The sequence below is a fragment of the Dromaius novaehollandiae genome, chromosome 3 (assembly GCF_036370855.1).
Source record: "Dromaius novaehollandiae isolate bDroNov1 chromosome 3, bDroNov1.hap1, whole genome shotgun sequence".
NCBI classification, from domain to species: domain Eukaryota; kingdom Metazoa; phylum Chordata; class Aves; order Casuariiformes; family Dromaiidae; genus Dromaius; species Dromaius novaehollandiae.
In genome coordinates, this window is record NC_088100.1 from 40,944,797 (window position 1) to 40,968,761 (window position 23,965).

Genomic DNA, 23,965 nt, shown 5'->3' on the forward strand with positions numbered 1-23,965 from the left:
AGCTAATCTGTTTTTCTCAGAACTCAAGAAACTAAAAGAGCCGCAACAAAACTACATGGCAGAGTAACAGAATTAATCTTTTAGGTATCTCTGAACTCTTCATATTTGCACACAACGTGGGACATGACATACGGAAGAGACGCAGTACAATACATACGCTTCTAAAAGCCTACACACAGCAGGTATAGCTGACTGTTGGCCTAACAGACCTGAAAAGCTTAACTGAAACAGACTAACCTGTCACATGATGATAGGAATAATGCTAATACAGGTCATTATTCAATATTAGTATTTTCCAGGCAACAGCTATGGAAAATAAAATTTCAAACACTACATTTGTTGTTAGTTTTAAGTAAGCATTCCTCAACTGAAGACAAAAAAAAGGTTTAAAATAACAAACAGTGAATAGATTGCAATAGCTGTCAGGGCAATGGGTGAAACATACTGAAGATGCCATTGGTCATTCTCCACAAATCCCCAAGAATTAACACTCAAAGTTACCTCCAGTCCAACTTCTCCACCAAAAAGGCACAGATCAGAAATCCAGTTCTATTGAAACCATGTGTGCAATGGACACCTACAAGACAAAAGAAAAGGATGCAATCATTTGAAAGTAGTTTTAATAAACCAGCTTTAGTTTCACTACTATATTTTTTGGATTGTTCTATCTTCACAGCAACATTAGAGAGTTATCTCCCTTCCTTTTACAACAGCTCAGACCCCATAAGAAACATAAACCTGAAAGGCAATTTATTACATTTTTCCTGCAAATTATTAGGAACAAGCATATAGTACACTTCAGTTTATCCCAACTCAAGAGCACAAACTTAATACAACCAAAATATGGTTAATACAGATAAGGTTCTAAGGGTTTTTATGACTGTTCAAATGCTGATCAGAAGACAATACAATTAAATTTAATAATTGTGCTTTTATTGGACTCAACAAGCATTACATTCATTTCACACCATCAGGCATAAAAATCATATTCAGATTACCCTACTTCAAGCTTGAAAAGCAGTGTCAATAGATGAATTCTGTTTCAGAATTGTTATTACCATGCTAAGACCAGACTTACTAATTTTGGAAAAAAAAAAACAAAAAAAGGAAAACTATACAACAATACAATCACTTTGAACTACTTATCTCCTCAGTTTAAGAGGAAAGAATTAAATCTTCAGCCTCTATTTTATAAAATTCTTTCCATGGAAGAGTCAAATACATTTGAACTGCCTTTTTTTCCCCTCTCTCAAGGCAACAGCACCATCTACTGATAAATAAACCAAGTCTGAAAACTTCTGGTATTAAAATTGTGTGAAATATTCAAGTAAGATGTTGACTCTTCCAATTCTTCACACTGAATTCTTAAATGATAAATATCACAGTATTAAAGTTCCCCCTAATCCCAAACCCAATTTTTCTGAACTTGAACATATTTTTCAGCTCTGAGTATGAAGCAAGTCACTTGAAAGTATTTTATTGATTTCCTTATTTCTCCACAATATTTAGAAGAGTAAGTTTAGCAGCAATTCACTTGAAACTTATTTCATCAAAATGTGAACAGCTATTTTTCCTTTTCTTGTATACTTTCCCCCATATTGTAAGCAAAATTTTTAACAGACAAAGAAAATTGCCTATAAGGATTAGACTAAGACAAGAAAAATTGCAGTTTCTTGGATTCACACATTCTAACCATTTAATAGTAAAAAGTGTGTAACTTTCATCAAATGAAATTAATTTTAGCCTGCTTAGAAGATTCGCTCCCAGTAATCACTTCTCTTTTGTTTTCTGCTTAAGCAAAATCTTTGCATTTTGTTTTCTCAAAGTTGGCAAGCATACTCCAATCCTTCAAGTTGCAAAAATAAAGCTTCTATCCTATATTGTTAAAGCTGAATAGAAAATTTTGTTCATTTATCATTCACATTTCAGTCTCTTTTCATATCTAATCTTGACACTGGAAATTAAATTGCACGCAGTTGCTATCAATAAGCCTTGCAGCAGTTACTGCTACCAAGAAGGTTAAGTCAATGATTTTATACACATGACAAAGATAAGCATAGCAGCAATGAAGCCAACAGCTTGGCAGGGAAAGATCACACAGAATGCAGTAGCATCACTACTGCAGACTGCTTTCACTTTTGATTAAACATCCTACACACTGGTCTCTGTGGTGATCTCTCAGAGGGAAGAGGCTTCTACAACATGAAGCGACTTTTACATAACTCACAGAAAGAAAATGCAAAATCCCAGCATTTGACTTTTACTACTAAAGCCCAGACCACGGGTTATCTAAGAGTTAAAAAAAAAAGTCAAGAAAAAAGGTCAAGAAAAGAAAAAACATCCAGAAAAGGGAAGAGCATTCCAAAGATTATAAAAGTCAAAAAGTTAATGGTCCAAAACTACAAATGACATTTTAGAAGCTAAAATACCAGTTAAATAAGACTGCTATTTCATGCATATAACAATGCTATCCATATTCCATAAAAATTGCTGTCCCATAACAGTATTTCAAGTTTTGAGATACTGTTGATGGCTGACTTCATTCACTAATTTAACAGTTCCTCATTTTTCATATCATATGCTTGTGTTACAGTTTAGGGAAGAAAAGATAGCTCTCAAATTAAAATTTCATTCTATGTGAAATAAAGAAATAAGAGAGTATCTAAAAGAAAATTATGTCCTCCAATTACATCTCCCAAAAATTGATTTAAAATAAGATCCTTAGTGGTATCTACTGACAGGACAAGAGGCGATAGGCACAGATTGAAATAAAATGAAATTCCATTGAAATAAAATAAAAGAAAAAAAACCCTTTTTTACTTTAAAGGTGATAAACACTGGAACAGATTGCCAGGAGAGGCTATGGAGTCTTCATCCTTGGAGAGATTCAAAACCCGATGACACAATCCTGGGTACCTGCGCTAGGTGACCCTGCTTTGAGCAGGGGACTGGACTAGATGATCCCCAGAGTTCCCTTCCAAACTCAGCTATTCTATGATTCTATATCCTAAACACTATGAACGTAGTAGCTTAGTTTACCAAGTTCTTATCAATGACACCTTCGCAAACTGCTGTTCTGTGCAACTCCCTAAGTCACACAGACACTCAGATTCAGTAAGGCTGCAGAATTACTATCAATGATGCCTGAGGACAAAACCCCATATGACTCTGGAAACTCAGCCGCACAGGCCAAGGAAGGAAATAAAAGAAAAAGGAAAAAAAAAGAAAAAAAAATCACCGTAATTTCCTACCTCTGACAATTTGCAGATAGAATTAAACATTAATATGCTTAAGAAAAAAAAATAAAACAATTTAAATTAAAACTAGAAGCCACTTGAATTAAATTCAGAACTTATTTTGTTACGAAAAAATTAGCCTTAAGATCATTCAAATATTCATTGCGAAACAATATACCACAGAAGAAAACCCTAGCCTAATATTTATTATCATTTTCCAGCAATTTATCACCTGCTTTATGAAATTAACCAAATAATCAGAGATTCTTTAGCAATCTAATATAAATTCCAGTAAACCAGGATATCCCATTTATCAAATGACAAAAAGAAAAAAAAAAAGAAATGTTTTGGAAACACATAACCTTCATTTGTATCAACAGAAGTTACAAAACCATAATGCAGGTATCACGTATTTGTAGACAATTCTTAAGCCTCTGTATTTTTTGCATAAAATTGATAGCTGTAATCAAATTGGTGTATGCAGAAACATTCAGCTTTGTGTGTTAAGAAAAAAATTACTTTAGAGTTAAAGCGATCAATTTGAGATTGGTGTAAACACCGTAGTGAGGAAATTCCTTTGCTTAGATTTTCTAGAATCAGGAACTGTAGCTGCAAATGAGTAAGTTATAAATTAATGGGAAAAACTAGTGAAATAGAATAACAAGATAACACACACCTATAAGTTCCGAGGGATTCTTATCACTGAAGTGTTCACATATTCGAATAAATGTTTCTGTATTCTCAGGTGTAGGACACTCACCATGCCTGAAAAAGAAGAGAACACAAAGGTTAGGAGACATTTGGGGGAAGAGAGTAAAAAAGGTGGTTACTTCAGTGTGGTCTTTCAAATTAAAAACTAAATATTAAAAAAGTGTAGTCAACTCACCCTTTACATTGAAGTTTTATATATTTAATCCCCTCTTTCTCTATATCATTCCTATCATAGAATCTAGTGGTATTCGTCAAGTCCACCAGCAAACCCATTTTAACCTGAAAAATTAAAATAAAATAAAAATATTTTGTTCAGATATCAGTGCATACATAGTAATTGGCTAATAAAATACAAAATAAAAGCAACAGCATGCTATGGTTGCAAGTTTAAAATTTCTTTAATATTGTATTTATTCATAAAAATCTATAAAAACTTGATTTTAGCACCATCACACTCATCTGTCTTTCTCTGTAAAAGTTTCAGTGCTTGAATCATTTCAATCTCCTTAGTGTGTTGCCACTAATATTTATAAATAAGGAAAAGCTGCTAACGGCAAAAAAATACCTGTTAAAGAAGTATTTTAAAGTGTTAAAAGATAGGTAATGCTAAATCAGGTGCTTTTATGCTGTAAGTAAACCAGTGTTAAACACTGGCACAGTAGAAGTACCATAAGAAAAATTAACTACTGAGACTTCCATGTAAGTATCCTTTCAGAAAAAACTAACTCATCTTCATTTATCCTTCCATTAAACTTTATTGCAAAACAAATGAACACATTTTCAAGTTTTAAACAAAAATTCCCTGAAGTTGTTAGAAACTTTTGATTCAAAGCTAAAATGAGAAACAACTTAAAATCTTCAAAGATGCTGTGGGTAATTCAGGTGGCAGTTTCAACCACATGGACTCTAGGAAGCAGCTGAATTAAGGCTGCCTTGCCCACTCTGCCCTAGTGTCCCCCCTCCCCCAGAGAATCAACTTGCTTTTTTTAGTGTTTTATTTTACTACTGTAAAAGTACTATTTCAAAGCAGCCTTGTGGAAGCTACTGTGGTTTCAAAAAGCAAGACAGAAAGCAGAAATTCCACTGGGTGGCATCCTATACACAGGCATCACCTGTAAAGCACATCCTGCAGATGCCTCACTGCAGCTAACAAAGCAGATGCGTTAGTAGACGACCAAAGAAGGGAACTGAAACTCCTCGAATTTTGTAAGATAGTTGTTATCAATAAAATAGTGGAAAGCCCTATATTCTGGGCTCTGGAGAAAAGTGTTGCTTTAAGCCATGGTCATAGGAAATCACAGAAAATCAAAACAGGGAAAAAAATAAAAACCAATTGCAAGGTGGTCTGCTGACTTGATGCAAGTCTGCTCCATCCTAGGAAATTTCATCTGTGGTCCAACCAACATAACTTCTTCCAAGTATAAAATCTCCAGCGTTAGTGTACGTGCAGCTCACTAATACACCTGTGCACTGAAAGTATTCCTGGTTTCTTGCTTTGTAAGTACAACATATACTTCACATCAGATGCCTCTTTGGCATATATACTATACTTCGTCAGTACACACTATACCTTTCGGTCAAAATGCTGAATGTCACACTATCAAAAAGGATTCTTACTATGAAACCAAATGCCTTTTAAAAGCCATTTTGACAACGCTATTTTAGTAAAATCACTGTTTTAGTTCCATGGGGGGGGGAGTTAAAACATAGTACATCAATAGTGCACTGAATTACATGTGTAACATGCTTTAGCGTTGACATAAAAATGTAACAGAACAATGCATCTTCAATATATTCATAAAGCTGCAGCACATATTAACAGGATTTTGATTAATAAAATATAAGGGAGATGTTTGATTTCTCTTTACCTTAAGGCCAACACTTTGGCTATAATTTAAAACCACATTTGGAAGAGTTACAAATTAAGAATCATCCTTTGTGCCAGCATCTCACCTCTAGGGTGGTCTGAGTTGGTGAAAAGACTGATACAAAAATCAGGTGCGATTTTCCCAGGCATCTCTAGACTACCAACCCATGTAACTGCTTTTTTCCCTAATTGCTACATTTGCTACATAGTTCGTCTTCATGAACTATTCTCTTATTTAAAATATGAGGTTAGGTATAATATTTCCAAGACATCCTTAACAAAGGAAAAAAAAAAGGGTTATTTTCAAAGCACATTTTGAAATCAAGTTTAAGATTTAATGACAGCATCATTTTAAAGTAAAGCTTTTTGCCTTCAGTTCTAGTATAGTAAGAAAGAAGACCTTCGACAATGTGAATTACTCATGAAATAATCCTATACCATCTGTCCTAGTCTGGAGATAGAGAAAAAGAACTATGAGAAAAGCAAACAGTTTAATAAAAGCATGAAGACAAATTAGAAGTCAGCACTGTTAAATATTCCAAATTGTTAAAGGAGAGCAACAGAAGAAATGTGAATTGCATTTCTTCAGTTAATTTGCAGAAGTTTCACATTTCCCCATTCAGAAGTAGGAGAAAGAGATACAGTTCCACTTCAGTGCTGAAAACTCATACCTCTAATTCCCAACCCCACTGTTGCTAAATGCCAGCAGCCTCAAGTGTTCCCACCCAAACCTCCAAACTTCCACAAACTCCTGCTGCAATGAAGTTAGAGTTGGCAGTGAGAAGATATGTGAAAGTACAAAAAATTAATGTCATGTCAAAGTGTTTAACCTCAAAAAATACTTTAATGATATTCCCTTAACTTTTAGAAATTACTCTTTTGAATATATTCATCTATAGATTTCAGTTTACCAACTGACATATGCAAGCCAGGACAACACTACAACATATGTTAGATGCAAACTGTCACCAGATGTTTGGGGATTTTGCTCCCTAATTTGAACAGAAGGATGAAATTCAGCAACGTGTCTATTTTGGAGGAAATTCAGACCTGGAGGGTGCTAGGACTTCTGGCCACAATTACCATGAATCATATCAACTATACACAAGTGAAGATCCTGTGAAGCCACCACGTTCTTCACACTTCAAGGAGCAGTAAACCTTCAGCCAAAGCTATAGGGCATACATGGCACAGACAGCATATCACATGAAAACAAAGTCTCCCTGTTCTATACAAAGCAAACATTAACTCTCGCAGTTCATGAGATCAGCTGCATATAACACACTGCAATCTAGAGAGGGCAAGGAAAAAGGATGGATAAAGAAAAAAAAAGAGTAACATACTGAAGTAGACAATTACGATATTCCAAAAATTAATGTGAAAAAACACTATTATCATAGGAATCAAAACATTTCAGTCACCAAACTGGGGTTATACTGTGCTTGCACCCAGTCTGACCAACGGGAATGCTCACCTAGAGGACAGTCTAGTACATGTATGTTCATCACACCCATAATTTGATCTACTACGAAACACTGGCATCACATCACTGTCCTCAGTCATGTTCTCGTAAGTTTGCTCCTAGAAAGTTCTTAATTGTAGCTGACTTCTGAAAGACTACCCAAAGTAAAAAAGGTAGTTACCCACTGAAAAAACTCTATTTCTAACCAGTGTTTTGCATGAATCATGCCTTCCAGCCCACCACGCCTAGTTTCTATTGTATGACACAGCTTTGGAAGAAAGAATATTTTTGAATGGTTGAGCAACTTATCACTAAAATTTACACACATTTCTCACAAGGACTGTTGCAACACTAAAATCTTGGACAAAGCACTGCAACACAGTAAAAACTAGTTATTTTTCTTTCTTGTAATCATAAAAGATGACTGAATAGGGGGAAAAAACACACACACCCCACTAGAAAGCTCAGCAATACTACAAATCACAAACAATACTACAGTCTTCATACCGCATCTCCTCTCAGCTCATGATTATCTTGGCCAGTCTCTCTGTGCCCACCTATGGTTATAAAAACCTTCCTCCTCTCACCTTCTTACATTCCAGCTATCTCAGGCTACTACTGCCTTATGCATGGGCTCTTCTGCTGCTGTGCAAATAAATTGGCTTACAAGGTTCCCAGCATTCCCTTTGCACGACCCCAGAAGCTTCTCAGTAGATGCTGGGACTTGAAAATGTCCTCCCCAAGAGAGAGAACATACTACAATACAGTAAATTGTCTCCAGTTCCAGCATATTTTCTTACATTTTATATTTGAGAAAAATTCAATCACTGATTTAAACTACTAATCTGTGAAACCCACAATGAGTCTGAAAAACGATAACTAGTTTTTCTAGTAGGAATATTGCAACTTGCACATATAAATTGCCCAACCTTTCCTATCAGTTAATCTCCTAGCACTACGTAGCACGAATAACACTACCATTTATAAAGCACAGCCAGCACTTCTAACTTAATTATTTCAGAGAGAAAAAAAAGAAAATACAACTCACACTGTAGCAACTGCTCCTGCAATGTCTTCCTTAATGAGACCACTAGGATACAGTGTCAATAGTGGCAAGCATAAGAGAGCATATTTTAGTCATCTTATTCTTTTGATGTTTAAGCTCTGGTATTGTTAAACAAGCCCAAAATTAACTTAACAACAGCAAAATAATTCAGAAAGAAATGCCACTAACATGGTTGGTTTTAACCACACATACAGCCAAAAGAAATACTTCCCATCTTCCACATAACAGTTCAATTAACAGATTTAGAAGATTTAAGTTGTAGGCCTTTCTTTGTTTTGAGAGGTTCAAAATTCCATTTCCCACGTCTCCAGAAACACTGGACAGACCTCTGTACTACATGCAAAGGTGGAATGCTGCTGTTCCGCACCTTTCATGTCAAAGCTGTGCTATGATACAAAAGAACATGCAAGTTGAACTAGACAGACAGAAATGGGAAATGGGCTAGACACAGTGAACAAGGCTAGACAGGGAGCACCCAGAAGCACAACTCTAACCCAATGATAAAGGTGTCCACCTTGAAGAAGAATATCTTCTAACCCACACTCCTAAAAATTGTTTCTATTTATGCTTTTCACTAAGAAATTACTGGATAAAATCCAGAAACTGTTTTGTTCCATATTCAAATATGACTGGTTAGATATTAAAAAGTACTTTAGGCATCAGAAGAAGAAAAAATCTTTGTAGCAAAAACACAAATATCAGAAAAAAATAATTTTCTGTACAGATGTCTCAAAAGAAGCCATTTTCTTAAAGCATTTTCTTAAAATCTGTAAAGCAACATTCAAATAAATATTAATAATAGAAGTTATGTTTCAATTAATAGAAAAATTTAACTTTACCTTCAAACTCTTTAAGTAGTTGGACAACATACTTGGGTGAAAACGGTTTTCTTCAGCAACCTGTTCATCATATCTTGGTCCTAACATTGTCTTCAAAGGTAAAAACTTTCCTATGAAACATAATCAAATTTTGCAGTATTTTACGTATACTTATGTATATGTAGACTAACAACTTAGTGATTTCAAAGCAATATGCTGAGCAGTTTTAGAGGTTCATCTTCAATGAAAAATAATTGCAGGAAAAGTATCAATGACAATTTAATTGGAATTATTAGTTCCAGGTTCTCAGAATTTGAAAATAAATTTAGAAGTTTAAAGGAAATACAGATTACCTCATCTAAAACAGATGCAGCAATATTTTAAAATATTTAGCTAGCTTTTAGTCTGCTTTAAGATGTGGAACTACAACACATTAATAGAATAGACAAAATTTAAATTCAGTGGTTAAAAACTTGAAAAAAGAATTTTAAATGACAGTTTGTCTAGCCAACCTTGTAAACCTCAGTTTTGATTACCTGTAAGCATAAAACGTAGCAAAGATAGCTGTAACAATGCTGCATCGTATCCAGAACACCTGCACACTACGGGCACACTCTTTCTAAAGAGTGTTCCTTAAGGCTCTTGGAAGAGTTCTGTTATTGAGGAACAGCAGGGTCACCCTTCCCTCTAAAACGCAATGCTTATGTGTCGTTCAGACACCATGCAAAACAAAACCGTGGGTGAAAAACTTGCTCAGAATTACCCCTCGAAACCTAAGCTTTTCTATTTATTTTATTTTTCATTCATCACATCTACCACAGAACGTGTAATAAATTCATTAGAGAACTCTAGCACTTTCTTTCTAACCTACAGTAAGCTACAGATATGTCACTGTACTATGCAATAATCAATTGGTTATTCTTAGAAATTAAAATACATTGCATAAATTCCTACTCAGAAAAATACCAAAAAGTTATCCAATATACATAATTTCTACTTGCAGTTCTGAATACAGAATATTTTAAAAATAACTTTTAAATACAACATTTTAAGAGTGTCAGCCACTAGCAGTCATCTCTAACTATAGCAATGATTCTAGCTTTTATGTTTAACAGGTTGATATCGTGTTTGATTATGCTCATTTCTATACTACCAACTATTTCAGCTGCAAATGTTCTGCAACCACGAATTAAGAAAACATTTCATTAGGATAGTATCGGAGATTATAAATGACAAATTAAACTACTTGTTTTGTAAGAACTAAGAATAACTTACTAGAAACGACAACCAAAAGCTACTCAAACAGGTGAGAGAACAAAGCTTTCCCATACCCATTCTGTGGCACACTACAATTGCATTAAGTGTAACCTAATTTTGCATATTAAACCTTCCCAGGTTTATCATTTTTGATGATATTGCAGGCAGCAAACACAGACAGAATCCATCACACTACAGACATCTGAACCTCAGCCCCATGCCACGGGATGGAGAACTGGGTGCATTCTCACAGTCCTTGCCAGAGTCACTAATCAAGAAACCAATACAGAATAGATTTTCCTCCTTCCTATTAGTTTCACTAGGAAGACTAATAATGTAACAGGCTGTTGAGACTACTTGAAAATGTTAACGATGCAAAGAAAAGTCAGTCTTGCAACTTCAATAGTAACAGGGGATGAAGGAAAAGCAGTATTATGAGGTAAGATGTCAGAAGAGACGGGCGAGAAGATTGATCTTTGCCCAGGTGAGTTGCTCAAGAATAGGAACTCATCCATACACCCGTGTGGAGAGCAGCTTCATCAAACTGGAAGATTAGCTTTGCAGGACTACTTGTACCAGAGAAGCATCTCCTCCTCAGACTGCAGCAGGAACAAGCACTCGTGCAGCAGGTACCAACTCAGCAGCTCAGTACCTCTCCCTGCCCTTCTCCATGGACAAGAATTTGGAGCGCAAGTCACTGCCACCACGTACATCTAGGCAGCAGTGCACCTCCTCTTGTGTGTATCTACGATCCTGCGCTGCCGTTAGTTGTGAAAAACGAGCACGGATTGAGAGTGAGAAAGAGACCCGGCATATCTGCCAGGCACACCAAGGTTAATGATATGGGCAGGCAGTAAAACTGGGAGAACCTCAGCATTCTCTCTTATGAAAATATTTAAGTGAATGATATTCTGAATTACATTCCAAGACTGATCAAACAAAAGCCAAAAAGCAAAAAAGGCTTTTGCCTGAAAATGTTTATTTAAAGAAAATCCCATACTTCTTTTAATAAAATTGTTTCCATGTTATTAAAAAGGCAGCCTTTCTATAAACTAAGGAAATGCAAGCATGTAATTGTATGGCACAGAAAAGTGACGAAGTTCTTAAATGCAAGAAGAACCTCAGATTGAAGCACCAGACATAAGTGTTCCAGAAAGCAAATGGCTGATAGTTCCTGAGGCTGTGGAATTATATGTTTTAAATTCTTCTACTAGCAATTAATCTACCTATTTCCTGGAGAAAAATAAAGTTAATTCTATATCTAACTAGAATAGTTTTTAACTTCAACAGCTTAAAAAAAAAAAAAAAAAAAAAAAGCTATTTATAACACAAATACCAATACCCACGTGACCTCTTGAACTTACTAAGGAAAAACATGCACCTTTCGATACTATTTCTGAAACCATTTTATATAGCTATTCAGCTGTGTAATGTAGAGTAAAACGTAGAGTAAAAAGCAGCATACCACCCACTAGTCTTTATTCAGTATGTAAACTTTCAGTACCATATTCTCAAATGAATCAGCACAGCCAGCCCTAATCCTCATAAATTCTCCTAAATTAGAAGTACTAATAAATTCTCCTAAATAGAAGTACTGCTTTCTGATCTAGATAAAATCCACCTCACATTTGCAGCAAAACAAAGGCACATGGACTGAAAAGACACTGTGCTTTATGAAACTAGAAATTAAGTTTGGAGATAGAAGTTCACTAACCTTTGCAAGAATAGAGAAATGCATGCAATTTTCATCAAATGAATCTGAAAATGACTACTTTTATGTAGTAAATGAAAACTCAGGTTTTTATGCAGAAAATAAATGCTTTTGGTACAATGATACAAGTCAGAGTAGTCATCACGGGAGTTCTTTAAGTTCTATCAAACATCTTATGTATGTTCAAATAAATACATAATTTTAGGAAAATCCATTAAAAAGAAGAGAAGATAGTTATGGAAAGGAAACTGAGAAGCTTTATACAATATGTTAGCTCAAATTTGATGTTAATCAGCAACATGAGAAACACCCTTACTGTTACACTTGCCTAAGATAAATCCAACCTTCATAGCTTAAATAAAAGCTATAGAGTCAAAATACTCATTTAATTAGATGGTAATAAATTTATAGTCACTTTAACTTCAGCTTATTTGATTGTTAGAAAGTTTCCTGACATTATTCTACTTTCCCCTGCCTTTTCATTCCACAAGTTATAGAACATTCTCCTGGGCCAGGATTACTGTCCTCCATCCCCCTTCCATTTTCTTATTTCTTCATGTGTCTAATACAGAACACAAGGAAGGAACAAAATTGAATCACCTGCCCTACCTCCCAACACTAACATTCAGTCTCTCTTGCTATTAACCCTGCCTATTAACTTGTAAACTTCCTCTGTATGGATTAATTTTGCAAGTCCTGATTTTGGATGACTTTAATGCAGAAACCTGTCATCACCACAAATTTTGGAAAACATCAAACATGCTTGAAAGTGTTTTCATTAACTTGTCATTCCCATCCTAATACGTCCCTGCACCCATTAGAGAACAGGAAAATCATATCTAAACTTTTTTTTAGTCAAAACATTAAGTTAAGAAAAGGAGTTGCATTGATAAAAGAGTCAGCTGGTATACAGGAAAATAATCATCCTTTAAGAGATGCAGGGAAAGAGGATAAAGTTGGAATACAGTGCCTCTGAAGACTCTTCTGTTCTCCATCTTCTATAACAGAGAATGGACACGTTCAGTCTCCTCTCAGTAGATGTGGCCTTGATTTAGTGGTCTTCCCAGCATCTGATTTTCATTCCTATTTCCTTCTGAGTAGCCATAATACCTTCCTGCTCATAGCCAGTAGAAGGCAGCTAAAGTAATCTTGTCAGCTTTCACTGCCAGCGTCTGGATGCCCTTACACAGCTGTGGAAGTGATGAGTATTCTAACAGATTCCCTCTGATATCCTTTGGCAAAGTACTAAAACCCAGATCCTTTGAACTACTTAGGTGCCCCAACTCTTACAGATACAGATTGCAGTTTGGCACTATCATTGAGAAACAGAGCCTATATGGCAGCAAAGAAGCTGTCCACAAAGGTCAGAAAAGAGCAGTGCATTCATGTGTATTTCACTCCAATTGGGGAAATTTTGTAATCAGATTATGAAAACAATGGCTTTGAATTTGCTTTTTCTAAATAAATGACATGATACTCTACAATCCCATCATACATCATCCATTTGCAGTAAACACTAACTTCCTAATCATTTTGTTGTATTGTATTTTCTACATTGCAATTGCTTCATATCGATCAAAGATCTTGAATACGATCTCATATTGTTTCTCCTATGACAGAAAGCCAGATTTCTCCAACTAGCAAATTTTCTATTTGATTTTTGTACAGAAGCTTGAAAATCCTGCTTCCCAGCATGCACGTAAGCCCCTCTCAGATAAGTGTCATTAAGCTAAAGAAAACCTAAGCTTTTATTCAATGAAAGACTTCTAGCCTACCTCAGTAATAAGAACAAGTATGAACTGAGACAGTAGCCTTCTTGCAAGCCTAGGAAAACATTGCCCTTGCTACAGTTTCTGATAAAGAAATGTTATAAGTGTTACTAAGACACAACTTAAGCTTCCAGAACCTTTGTTAAGTGATGATGTATATGGATTTAAAAATTAAATAACCATTTTTTATGTTGAATTAGATGAACTTAAAGTAACAGGGGCATGTTTTTCATGGAAATCAAAACATTCCAAGACATTAGTGCATCTAAATTATAGTAATAATTATAATCCCTCAATCCAATTTTTGAATTAGTTTCAAAAGCTACTGGAACTTTGACACTTGATCATTACCTACTTCCACGATTAACTTCAAATTTGGTCTAAGAGTTTTGGAAAGTGGTTATTAGAAACTGGTTTCAGAATTAGAACTACCTGCAGAACAAAGAGCATTTCTTTAGGCTGAAAGATGAGGAAAAATTCTAAAAATAAGAGCCTAATGTGTGAAAACACAAACATCACATCACTAAACCTGAGAGAAATTAAAGTGAAGCACAGAAGATTTCAAATGTCCTGCATGTAAAATATGTTTTTCCATCTTTTCTTGAAACTCCAATACCAGTGAAAAAGCTGCTCTTAATTCAGTCTAATTTTTCATAATATGAAAGTGTTAATTCAATGTGTAACAGTACCATTAATTAATTATGATCATGGTGTGTTCAGACTGAGGAAAGCTAAACACAGAGGAAAGAGACTAAGATTAAGAAAGGGAAATTTTACTAAGTTGAGGTAGTCAGTCAAAGCTGCGATAAAAAAAGAAAACAGTTAACAATCTCATGTTTCAAGAAAAACTATACCAGATCAAACCATCCATTTAACCCAGTATCTCATCTCCAAAATAGGCCAGTAACAGATGTCTAAGAAAAAGCATAAGAAAATGACAGGCACAATACAGCATCAGATTATTCTCCCAACCTGCAAGAAGTTACCGTTCCGCAACTTTCTGAAACAGAGGTGTCGCAGTTCTATTTAAGGTGGTATCTCCATATCTATACCCAATATGTATGTTTTTAAGAATATCTCTCAGTTCTGCATGCGGTATGTATGACTAAAACAGGATTAACTAACACAACTCAGTAATAAAACCTGAAGTGTTATTCAATCAAAAAAAAAATTGTGCAAGAGGAAAATGAGAGATTCACTAGATCAGAGCAGAAACTAAGGAGACTAAAGACACAACAGAGAAGCATCTTAAGTCTTATCCTCAGCATCTTGATACTGTTCAATATGGTGGGGAAAAAAAAACAAAAACAAACAAAAAAAACCACAGAGCTGATTTTTGGTGGTTATAAAAAGTAGATACCTGCAGAGATGAAGATCCTAAGACAGCAAGGCTAAAGCAACCCAATAGTTTCAGCTCTAAGAATTAACAGAAAGCTCTTTTCCCTCAAGTACATGATTGAAATGCTAAGACAATGCAATAAAAATCCTATATGAAAATCTTCTCCAGTGAACAACTGCCATACCATACAACTGTAAAGCGGCAGCAAAACACCACTCTTTAGAAAGGTGAGCAGGAAAGTAAAAGGAAACGGATCAATTCACCTCATTCAGAATGAAAGGTCTGGCTAACCTGAATGAACCTCAGGAACACAACAGCTCCAGGCCTCATTACACTCGAATTTGAGGTCACCTAGAAATGCCAGATGCCACAAGGATAAGACAAGAGGGTCGTGATCAAACATTTGATGAATACTAGTCCACAAAAGTCAGGCAGACTTCACTCAACCGCATTGCTACTGTTACACTATCAGATGGGAATAAAGTCATGCACAGATGCTTAGAAACTTGATGGAAGTGCTAACCAAAAATGGAATATAAAACATCTGGGAGACAGTAAAAACATCAATACATTCTAAAAAATGTCTCACTAAAATAATTAGATGCCTTTGAATATAAAATAGCAAAAAAAAGGATAGAAGACTGATGGTTTATTATGACTTTCAAAAAACTGGTAAGTTTTATGCAAAAAACACTAAAGATTAAAGTGAATTAACATAAGAACACACTACCATACAGCAGCCAAAGTACTGAATCACCTGCTTTCCTTTTTCTTTGCGCAGTAACTTCTCATGTATGACCACACTGAACAGAAAAGAATCACCTTGCAGTTACTGAAGGATAGGAGTAGACACACAAGCAGTCTTTGCACAGCGGATGATATGCTGATGAACTGCGTTCTTGCTTACTTTATGTCAATTAATTTGTGTAGCCATATTTTAAGGACTTGTGGCTTTAAAAAGAAACTTTTAGAGATCAAGAACTGGCTGAGAAGAAAAGAATAAACATTTGTTAGTCTATTTTTGTTGTGGTCAAAGGCTAACAACTTAGGCTATCAAATTTCTTATCAGATGCAGTGCAATGGATTTGTCAGTGATCAGAAAAAGAGGATAAGGATGATAAGCAATAAGATAATGCTGCCTTCTAATAGAGCCAAACTCAGAGAAGTATAAAGAACTTGAAGGGGAACTAGTAAAATAGAAAAACTCACAAAATGAGTAACTGAAATTAAATACTGGTAAATGCCAAATGATGCAGATTTGTAGGAATACTAAGCCTGCTTTGATGTCTGACTACAAATGCCAAGGATCACTGGTGACCAATGTCTTCATTCTGCAGCTGAGCTGATGTTGCAAAACTGTGGGATAGGAGGATGCAGAAATTTTAACTCTTAACCAAATTGTGGCACAACCCCATCTAGAACACTATGCTCAATAGCAAATATTGTGTTTTGAAAAAAAATACCTTAAAATAGTCACAGATAGGAAGATGAAAGGAATGAAAACTAGAAAACACTGTGAATAAAGCTGGGTTTTGAAAGTGTATACTTTATAAAGGAAATGAGAACATGAGAAAACTAAAAACGGCAAAGTCTGTTTACTCTGCCTCATACTAGACAGGAGGAAAAACTTTCAATTGAAGTCACAGGGAAGCTCACTATCAAAAAGCGTGAGTTAGAGGGTACGTAATTCCCTACCGCAGGATGCCAGCAAGGTGGACATCCAGGACAATTCAAGACAGCATACTACAGATAACAACACCCGTGCTCCCGGAGCACGCCGGCCACCGCGCAAGGAGTTCAGCTCGGCCTGGTGAGAGCGACGCGGGCAAACACCGGCAGCTCCGCAGGGCGAGCAAACGAGGAAGGGGCAGAAGAGCCGCCCGGGGAGGCCCCAGGGGCAGCTCCGCGTTCCTGCCCGCCGCCTCCCCCGCCCCGCGGCAGCCGCCTGCCCGCCAGGCCCCGCTCACCATAAGGCCGCCGCACAAAGCGCCCGGCCGCGCCGAGGGCCCCGCGCGGCGGCCCCCGCCGGCAGCGCTGAGGAGCCGCCGCTACCCCGGGGGGGCGGCAGGAGGGTCCCGTCCCCCCCCCCCCCCCGCCCCGCTTACCTGCCACGGGCTGCCCCCGCCGGGGGCAGTGCAGCCAGCGCGGCGGGATCTTGTTGTACGACATGGCGGGGCCCGGCGGCCGCCGTCGCCTCCCGCCCGCGCGGGGGGAGGGCGCTCAGCGCCGGCAGCGGCCCCTCGCCCGCGGCGCCTTCATTCAGACCAGCGCCGCCTCGACCGCCGCCGGCCCACAGTGCATCGCGGCGGGGGGGTGGGCGGCCGCTTCCGCTTCCGGGTGCGGGGCCGGCGGGGAGGGGAAGGGCGGCCTGCGCGCGGTGAGGGGCGCCCGGCGACGGGGCGGGACGGAGGTGCTTCAGCCGGCAGTGGGGGGCTGCGCTGCTCCGAGACCCCGGGGAGCGGGAAGCGGTTCCGCCGGGGGGTGGGAGGAGGCTCCGAGTGGAGCATGGCCTTGTGGGGCGCATCGCGTGATCCGAGTTAGGGGGAAAGAGACGGAGGGCAAAACGGCCTTGTGCCGGCGTGTAGCTGTGCCGTCGTGTGAACATCAAGTGCTGGCTGCGCTTTATTCCCCTGCTCTCAGAAAAAGGTAGAGTGGAGCGGAAGAGTTTCACCCAAAGAGGACTAACTAGAGTAGGACTCTCCAGCCTGGAAAAGATTGGCATAACGGGGAGCAGCCTGGGCAGAGAGGCAGCGACAAGCTGCTCGCGGGCCCCTGCCGTCGAAGAGCATGCTGCCCGTGACGGGAGACTAGCAGTAACGTGGTGCAGAATAGCTGGAGGGGCTCCTTGTTCAACAGGAACGGGAGCTGTGTAACTCATTGGTAAAGGATGCTGTGGATGCAAAAAGTTTGTGTAGGTTTAAGGGAAGATGAGGCAAATTCTTAGAAGAGAAATTAATTGAAGGTTACCAAAGTAGCAAACCACATCAGGCTCAGGAAATGTCCTGAGCTGAAACTAGCTGGAGGCTGGGACAAGCATGCTTACCCAGTTAATTTTCTCTGCACCTTTCCTTATGGCCTGGGCTGGAGGTGGGATTCGATGGATCCAGCTAACGGTGCAGCCGTCCCTCCATTCTGTATGTTACAGGTTTGCTAATGTAGAGGATGCCTCTGTAAGTGTCCTGTCCTTTCTTTTGTAAAAAGGCATGGCCATAAAAATCTGTCTTTGCGACTAGAGTCACGTAAAACCCGTATGTCTGTATAGGCAGAATCACAGTGAAAGCCCTCTATGGGATAAAAGTGGTCTGCCTATGTGGATTCAGTTTAAGAATTTCAGCCTAATAGTATTTGCCTACATAAAAGGAATGTTGAAGGTGACTGCAGTGAAACGTTAGAAAGCAATAGCAATAGATTATTTTTATTTTGGTAGTTTATTTTCCGGTTACTTATATTTCAATACTGTTCTGTTTGGACTTTCTGCTTTTCCATAAGCCAGGTGTTATGGAAATTAGGCTTGTCGGCCACCATAACAGGGTCCGACCCTAGGTTCCTGCAGAAAAGTTCAGAGCCAAATCAAAGCAAATTAAATAATTAAATTTTAATTACATGCGTGCAGTAATTACAGCTCGAGCTGGGTGCCTCCAAAGAGGGACCCCGAACAAAGAAATCCCTGGGCAATTACAGCTTTTTCAAATTAAGTTTCCCACCCCTCACGCAGTAGTTCACACCAATAGTAATTTTTAGGTCTGGGGTCTCCTGCTCATTATTGGGTCTCATTGTTGTTCCTAGGCAGGCTGTTTCTCCCTTATCTTTACTGTTGCGGTTTCTGCTGACGGTTGTACCTTTGTTTCTTGTTGGGTCTTAGTGTTGTTTCTCAAGGTCCTGAGGAGGAGGAGGTGATTCTAAATCATAACAATTAACACTGCCTCAGCAGTGAGCTAAGGCTTTGTCCCTCAAGGTCCTAATGCCTTGCAGTGGTCTTATTTCAAAGCCTTGACATCCTCCCTTTTGGAGTGTGAGACGCAGGAATGCAGACTGCTTGTAACTTCCTTATCTTCCCAGCTTGAACCAGCTCTGAGGCCCTTTTCTTACTGGACTAAGTAAAAGTTCATTATTTTATCTAAGTGCGGCCTAAGGCTTCAGCAAATTTAGCTCCTCATGCTAAGCAAGTTTTAGAGAAGTTGTGCTAAGCGGCTACCTCTAGACAGTTTCAGTTTGCTATTCTTTAACACCAGGCATGCTGGTTTTAAGAGTTGATAGGTGCAACAGTTTCCAGAACTAATTGCCTTTCTGTGTTCAGATTCAATGAGAATTCCTTAGGTGTGTGTGAACACAGCAAAGCAACTGAAATAATTTGATCTGTCTAGGATTTATGACAATCTTTATTATGCAGTGACCATGTTTCCTGCTGCATTTAATCACTCCAGATTTTATTAGACATAGTTTTTTTTTTCTCCAGAATATGCTGTGATGTCAGTTGAGGCCATCAGTTAAATAGTTTGTGTATTTGAGTCATTGGTTCTCATACTACATTAGAAGTTTTTGAATTTTGTCATTAAGACTGTTAGATACTAATCTTTTCATTCTAGTTAAAATTAACACAGTTTTGCCACATCGAAAGACAGTAACTATTTCAATTATTTTCTGTAACTGTTCAGTACAGTTCCATTAAAATGCTACTGTGTGATGTTCTGAAAATAAGGTACTAGTTTTCCCTTAATAGAAGTAGCAACAGTCACACACCAGGTGGTGCAAGAGACCAGCCGGAGAAGAAAATGAAACTTGAGTGTAAGAAGTCAGAATCATGTTCAGAAAGAGCAGGAAGGAAAGAACAGCCACAAGTGGCTCAGTTTCTGATTTCGGTAGGATTAGGAGCAAGGTACAGCAAGGTCAGCAGCATGGCAAAATTAGGAATGAAACCATTTGCAGAGGTGAAAAACAGTATAAAAATATGTTGGGGACTCTGGTATGCTGACTGAGCAATACTCATTTCTGTCCTTGTCATCTAATTTTAAAACTGTCATGTTTTAAAACAAAATGAACAGCTACAGAAAGCAAAAATACTTGCATGTGAAGATATATAGTTAAACTGAGAGTATACATACATCTGCTTTTATTTAGCAATGCAAAAGGCAAATAAAATATTTGGAATGTTAAGTATAAGATACAGAGTTAAAATGAGGCATACAGCCAAAATGAGCTTAAGAAGCCGTCACTCGTAATTTAGCCTTTTGGTGATTCTGGGGTTGGCTGAGCGGAGCTTAGAAAGTCCTTCTGACAAACCAGCACAAGGTGAATAGCTGTTCAGCAGAACACCTTCAGCCACACTGGAGAGCTTTTCCTGAGTTGTGACATTTGTCCCATTTGCCACATACCTTTTTGCTCCACATCAGCTACCAAAAACTATATGACAGTTTGAGCCAGGGGTCTCATTTAATTTGTCAAATGAGAAAGGCATTTCTTAGAGTGGGAGCAGGCCGTTCCAATTTTTTTCGCCGTAACATCTGCTATTTAGCAAGATGACTGATCAGTTGATAGTTACGTGGGAATGGTGGTTTTCATCCAGGTTTTAACAGTGAGTATGCTACAAATACAACATTAAGATGTGGAAAATGGGACACAGAATAATCCTTGTTACTGTCATCATTTCTCAATATATTCCTTAGGGAATTTTACGTGAGGGAAAAAATTAATCACCCAAAATCCCAGTATTCACTAGCAGAGTAATAGAGGATTCACACTTCTGGGAAAATGTTGCCTCCCACAGATTCAACCCAGATTTCAAGTGGTTCTGTTTACTTTTAAACTGTTTTAGTGCTGCCATAATGAGATGTTCCTTCTGGTCTGGAAAACTTGGTTATTTACAGCTCGTGGTAGGCTGATGTTACGTATTCTGCACAGATAGTTTACACTGGCCTTTGCCATATTAGACATTTTGAAATGCTTTACACAGAGATAGGCTAATGGCTTCTGTGTTGCATCAAGCATTCTTTGTGAGTGAACGTACTTTCCTCCTTGACTATGTCACGTTCATATTTAAGATCACTTTTTCCTGTTGTACCAGCAGAGGGCACTGAGTTACCAGATTGTTCTTGTGACTGTCAAAAGTCTACACTCCCTTTGTTGAGCAGCAAAAACGTAGGTGGACTTAGTTGTTGTTTCAAGAATTGTTTTGAGAAAGCAACCGTAAATGTTTTACACAGACAAAAGAAGACTCTTTTAGTATGCATACTGAATTGCTCTTGATCAACTCAATACTCTGGTCTGATTTTCTTCACTTCTTCTCACCCAAATGATGAGGGCTATTTTGAGAATCTGCTGTGATAGCCAATCTAGAACAGGACGATGCTGATTGTGGCAATATCATCCAAGAATATGGGAAACTGTGTTAAGGATTAGGACCACTAATGATACCAGGCCATTCCCAAAGATGGCACTGTTGCCTTTTAAGTAATTCTTTCTCTTGGCACCACAGTCTTTGACAAATGAATTGCAGACAATTATCATCTTTTTAGTCAAATCAGTTATTCTCAAAAAATGATTCAGGAATAAAGGCTTCACTGTATACATATACTGTGGCACAGCTTCTACTTTAAGGAATTTACTGCATTTGCAGGCATAAAACCTATTTTAATAGTCTATGAAATAACATTATCTTAGCTCTTCTTTGTATATCAGTTCTCTTTTATCTAGAGGCATTCTCATGCCTATATGCTCATCATGGTATCCAGTTGCCATATTAAATCCTTTTCCTGGCAGAGCAGACACTGTGATCCTGAAGCTGCTTTCCCAAGATGAGGTTCATCTTTTGTGCCGTGGGCTGATTTCAGTTCAGTTGCATTGTTTGTTTGTGGTAGTGGAGGGCTGAGTTTGTGTTCTCCCATGACATAAAAGAAAAAAAATAGATTTTTTTCCTACTTACAAAGTGACCATTTATCCAAATTATTGCTGATTAAGAATCTTGCACAATGTCATATATGAATATTGTAAATAACTAAGTTAAGTACATCAGCCATCTCGCCTGTTCTAAGCAAAGAGGAAAAATAGGCATTTTGCCTGAAGGAAGAGCATATAATGTGGCTTTCTTCTGTACAGATATAGGTCAACAACTCTATTGCTGTTCTGGTTCGGTATAGTAGTATTTTCTATGTATTCAAAAGAAATATTGAATGTAATATGAAAATAAAACCATCCCTTGGGGGGGGTTGAAATAGACATTTCTGACTCTGTAATAAATATTCTTAAAAAACAAAGAAGAAATGGATTATTTGCTAAACTGAAACTACAACTGGATTTAAGTGAAAGTAATTATGAAAAAAGCTAACTATGAATGCAAACGTGCTTCACACAAGATTATTTTTCCACTGCATGGTAAAAGCCTTAACCTAGAAAGAAGCTTGATCCTATGAACTAGTAAGTTATGGTATAAATAATGTAACATAGCAATATATGAGGTTTTTTTATTTACTGATTCAATTAATTCATTAATTGATTTTTTTTCTAATGTTCACAGCAAACAGTTTTTGTTACTCATTATTTATATGTTCAGGTTGACTATTACAATGTTACATCATGATCGATTTATTTTTGGCATATATAAAGCTTTTGTGGGGAGGGGTTAGTACTATTGAAATTCAAATATTTATTTAGAATTAATTGTTAATCTAGTCATCTTTTGTTGTAATAGTACTTAGATTCTAATAGCATCAGAAGCAATAAAACACTACAGTGAAAGTACACTTTTAGATTTAACTGAAGATTAAATTATGGCTGCTTATGGTTAAGCTCTCTAATACATATGTAGACTTCTGCATTTAAAAATGCTGAGCATGCACTGACTCTTAAAAAAATCAAAAGAAAATGCTTAAGAGCTCAACATTTTTTAATTCATGCCTGCCTGCTTGCCTGCTTGTTTACTGTCAACAGATAATTGAGAACCTAGCTTGTGAGACAAATAAAATTGTTTTCCCTTTTTGAAAATGAGAAACAGCCTTCAAAGGAAATTTATTTTATTCCTTATATGTATACTATACCAAAAAGGGAAGTCCAAACAAACTTTTGAGTGCTCCAGTATTTTTGAAAAAAATAAAATGGCATTTATAGTGTTCTTGCTATAGAAAGCTTTGAGAACTCAGCAGTGAACAGAACTAGTCTTTAGTCCTGAAGACACTGGGGGCACTACAACCTCACAGACTTAAAATGATGTAAGCCTGAGTACAGCTACTTTTCCTGTCCAAAGTAAACAGGAAACAACATGAAAATAGCAAGGTCTACTTGTGGAGTTGTTCCTGGTGCAAGACTGTAATATAGTTCTTCATAGAAATTCCAACATAAAGAGAACCCAGACATTTAGTAGAATATAGACTACACCCTCTTTTCTGTAAGAACAATAAAACCAACAGAATAATGGATAAGCAGCTCACTTTCAAGCCTTTATTTAAATCTTAAATTTTCTAAAATTCTTTCAGGGTTTCATTCTTGGAAATGACATTTTCAGCTCGAGCCTGTAAGGTATCACAGTGTTAATTCAATAGGTAGAGTAAAACTCTTTACAGGCAGGGACCACACAAAGAGCTTTGGATGGAGCCAGTTTAAATGCAGGTCCCTGAATTAGGCACAGGGTATTACAGTATCACGTTTGGGCTGTCAGACTACAACACCAAATGTGTGCACACTGTAATGATGACATGTAAAACTCACACCAGTACAGGACACATTAACAGTTGTAGCTC

At 37.5% G+C, this 23,965-nt stretch overlaps 1 protein-coding gene across 3 annotated transcripts in view; it reads right to left on the reverse strand.

Moving 5' to 3' along the window:
• Positions 1–17,566, reverse strand: part of RNGTT (RNA guanylyltransferase and 5'-phosphatase) — a 193,850-nt gene extending 176,284 nt beyond the window's left edge. For 2 of the 3 annotated variants that reach the window (XM_064508769.1, XM_064508768.1), the window contains exons 1-5: positions 17,342–17,566; positions 9,182–9,291; positions 4,123–4,226; positions 3,913–4,001; positions 502–577 (exon numbers count right to left, since the gene is read on the reverse strand). In XM_064508769.1, the coding sequence (XP_064364839.1) occupies positions 502–577; positions 3,913–4,001; positions 4,123–4,226; positions 9,182–9,291; positions 17,342–17,405 (443 nt within the window). In that variant the 5' untranslated portion in view covers positions 17,406–17,566. The remainder of the gene's footprint in view (positions 1–501; positions 578–3,912; positions 4,002–4,122; positions 4,227–9,181; positions 9,292–17,341) is intronic. The other variant, XM_064508770.1, reaches the window with a different exon arrangement.
• Between the last annotated feature and the right edge of the window lie 6,399 nt (positions 17,567–23,965).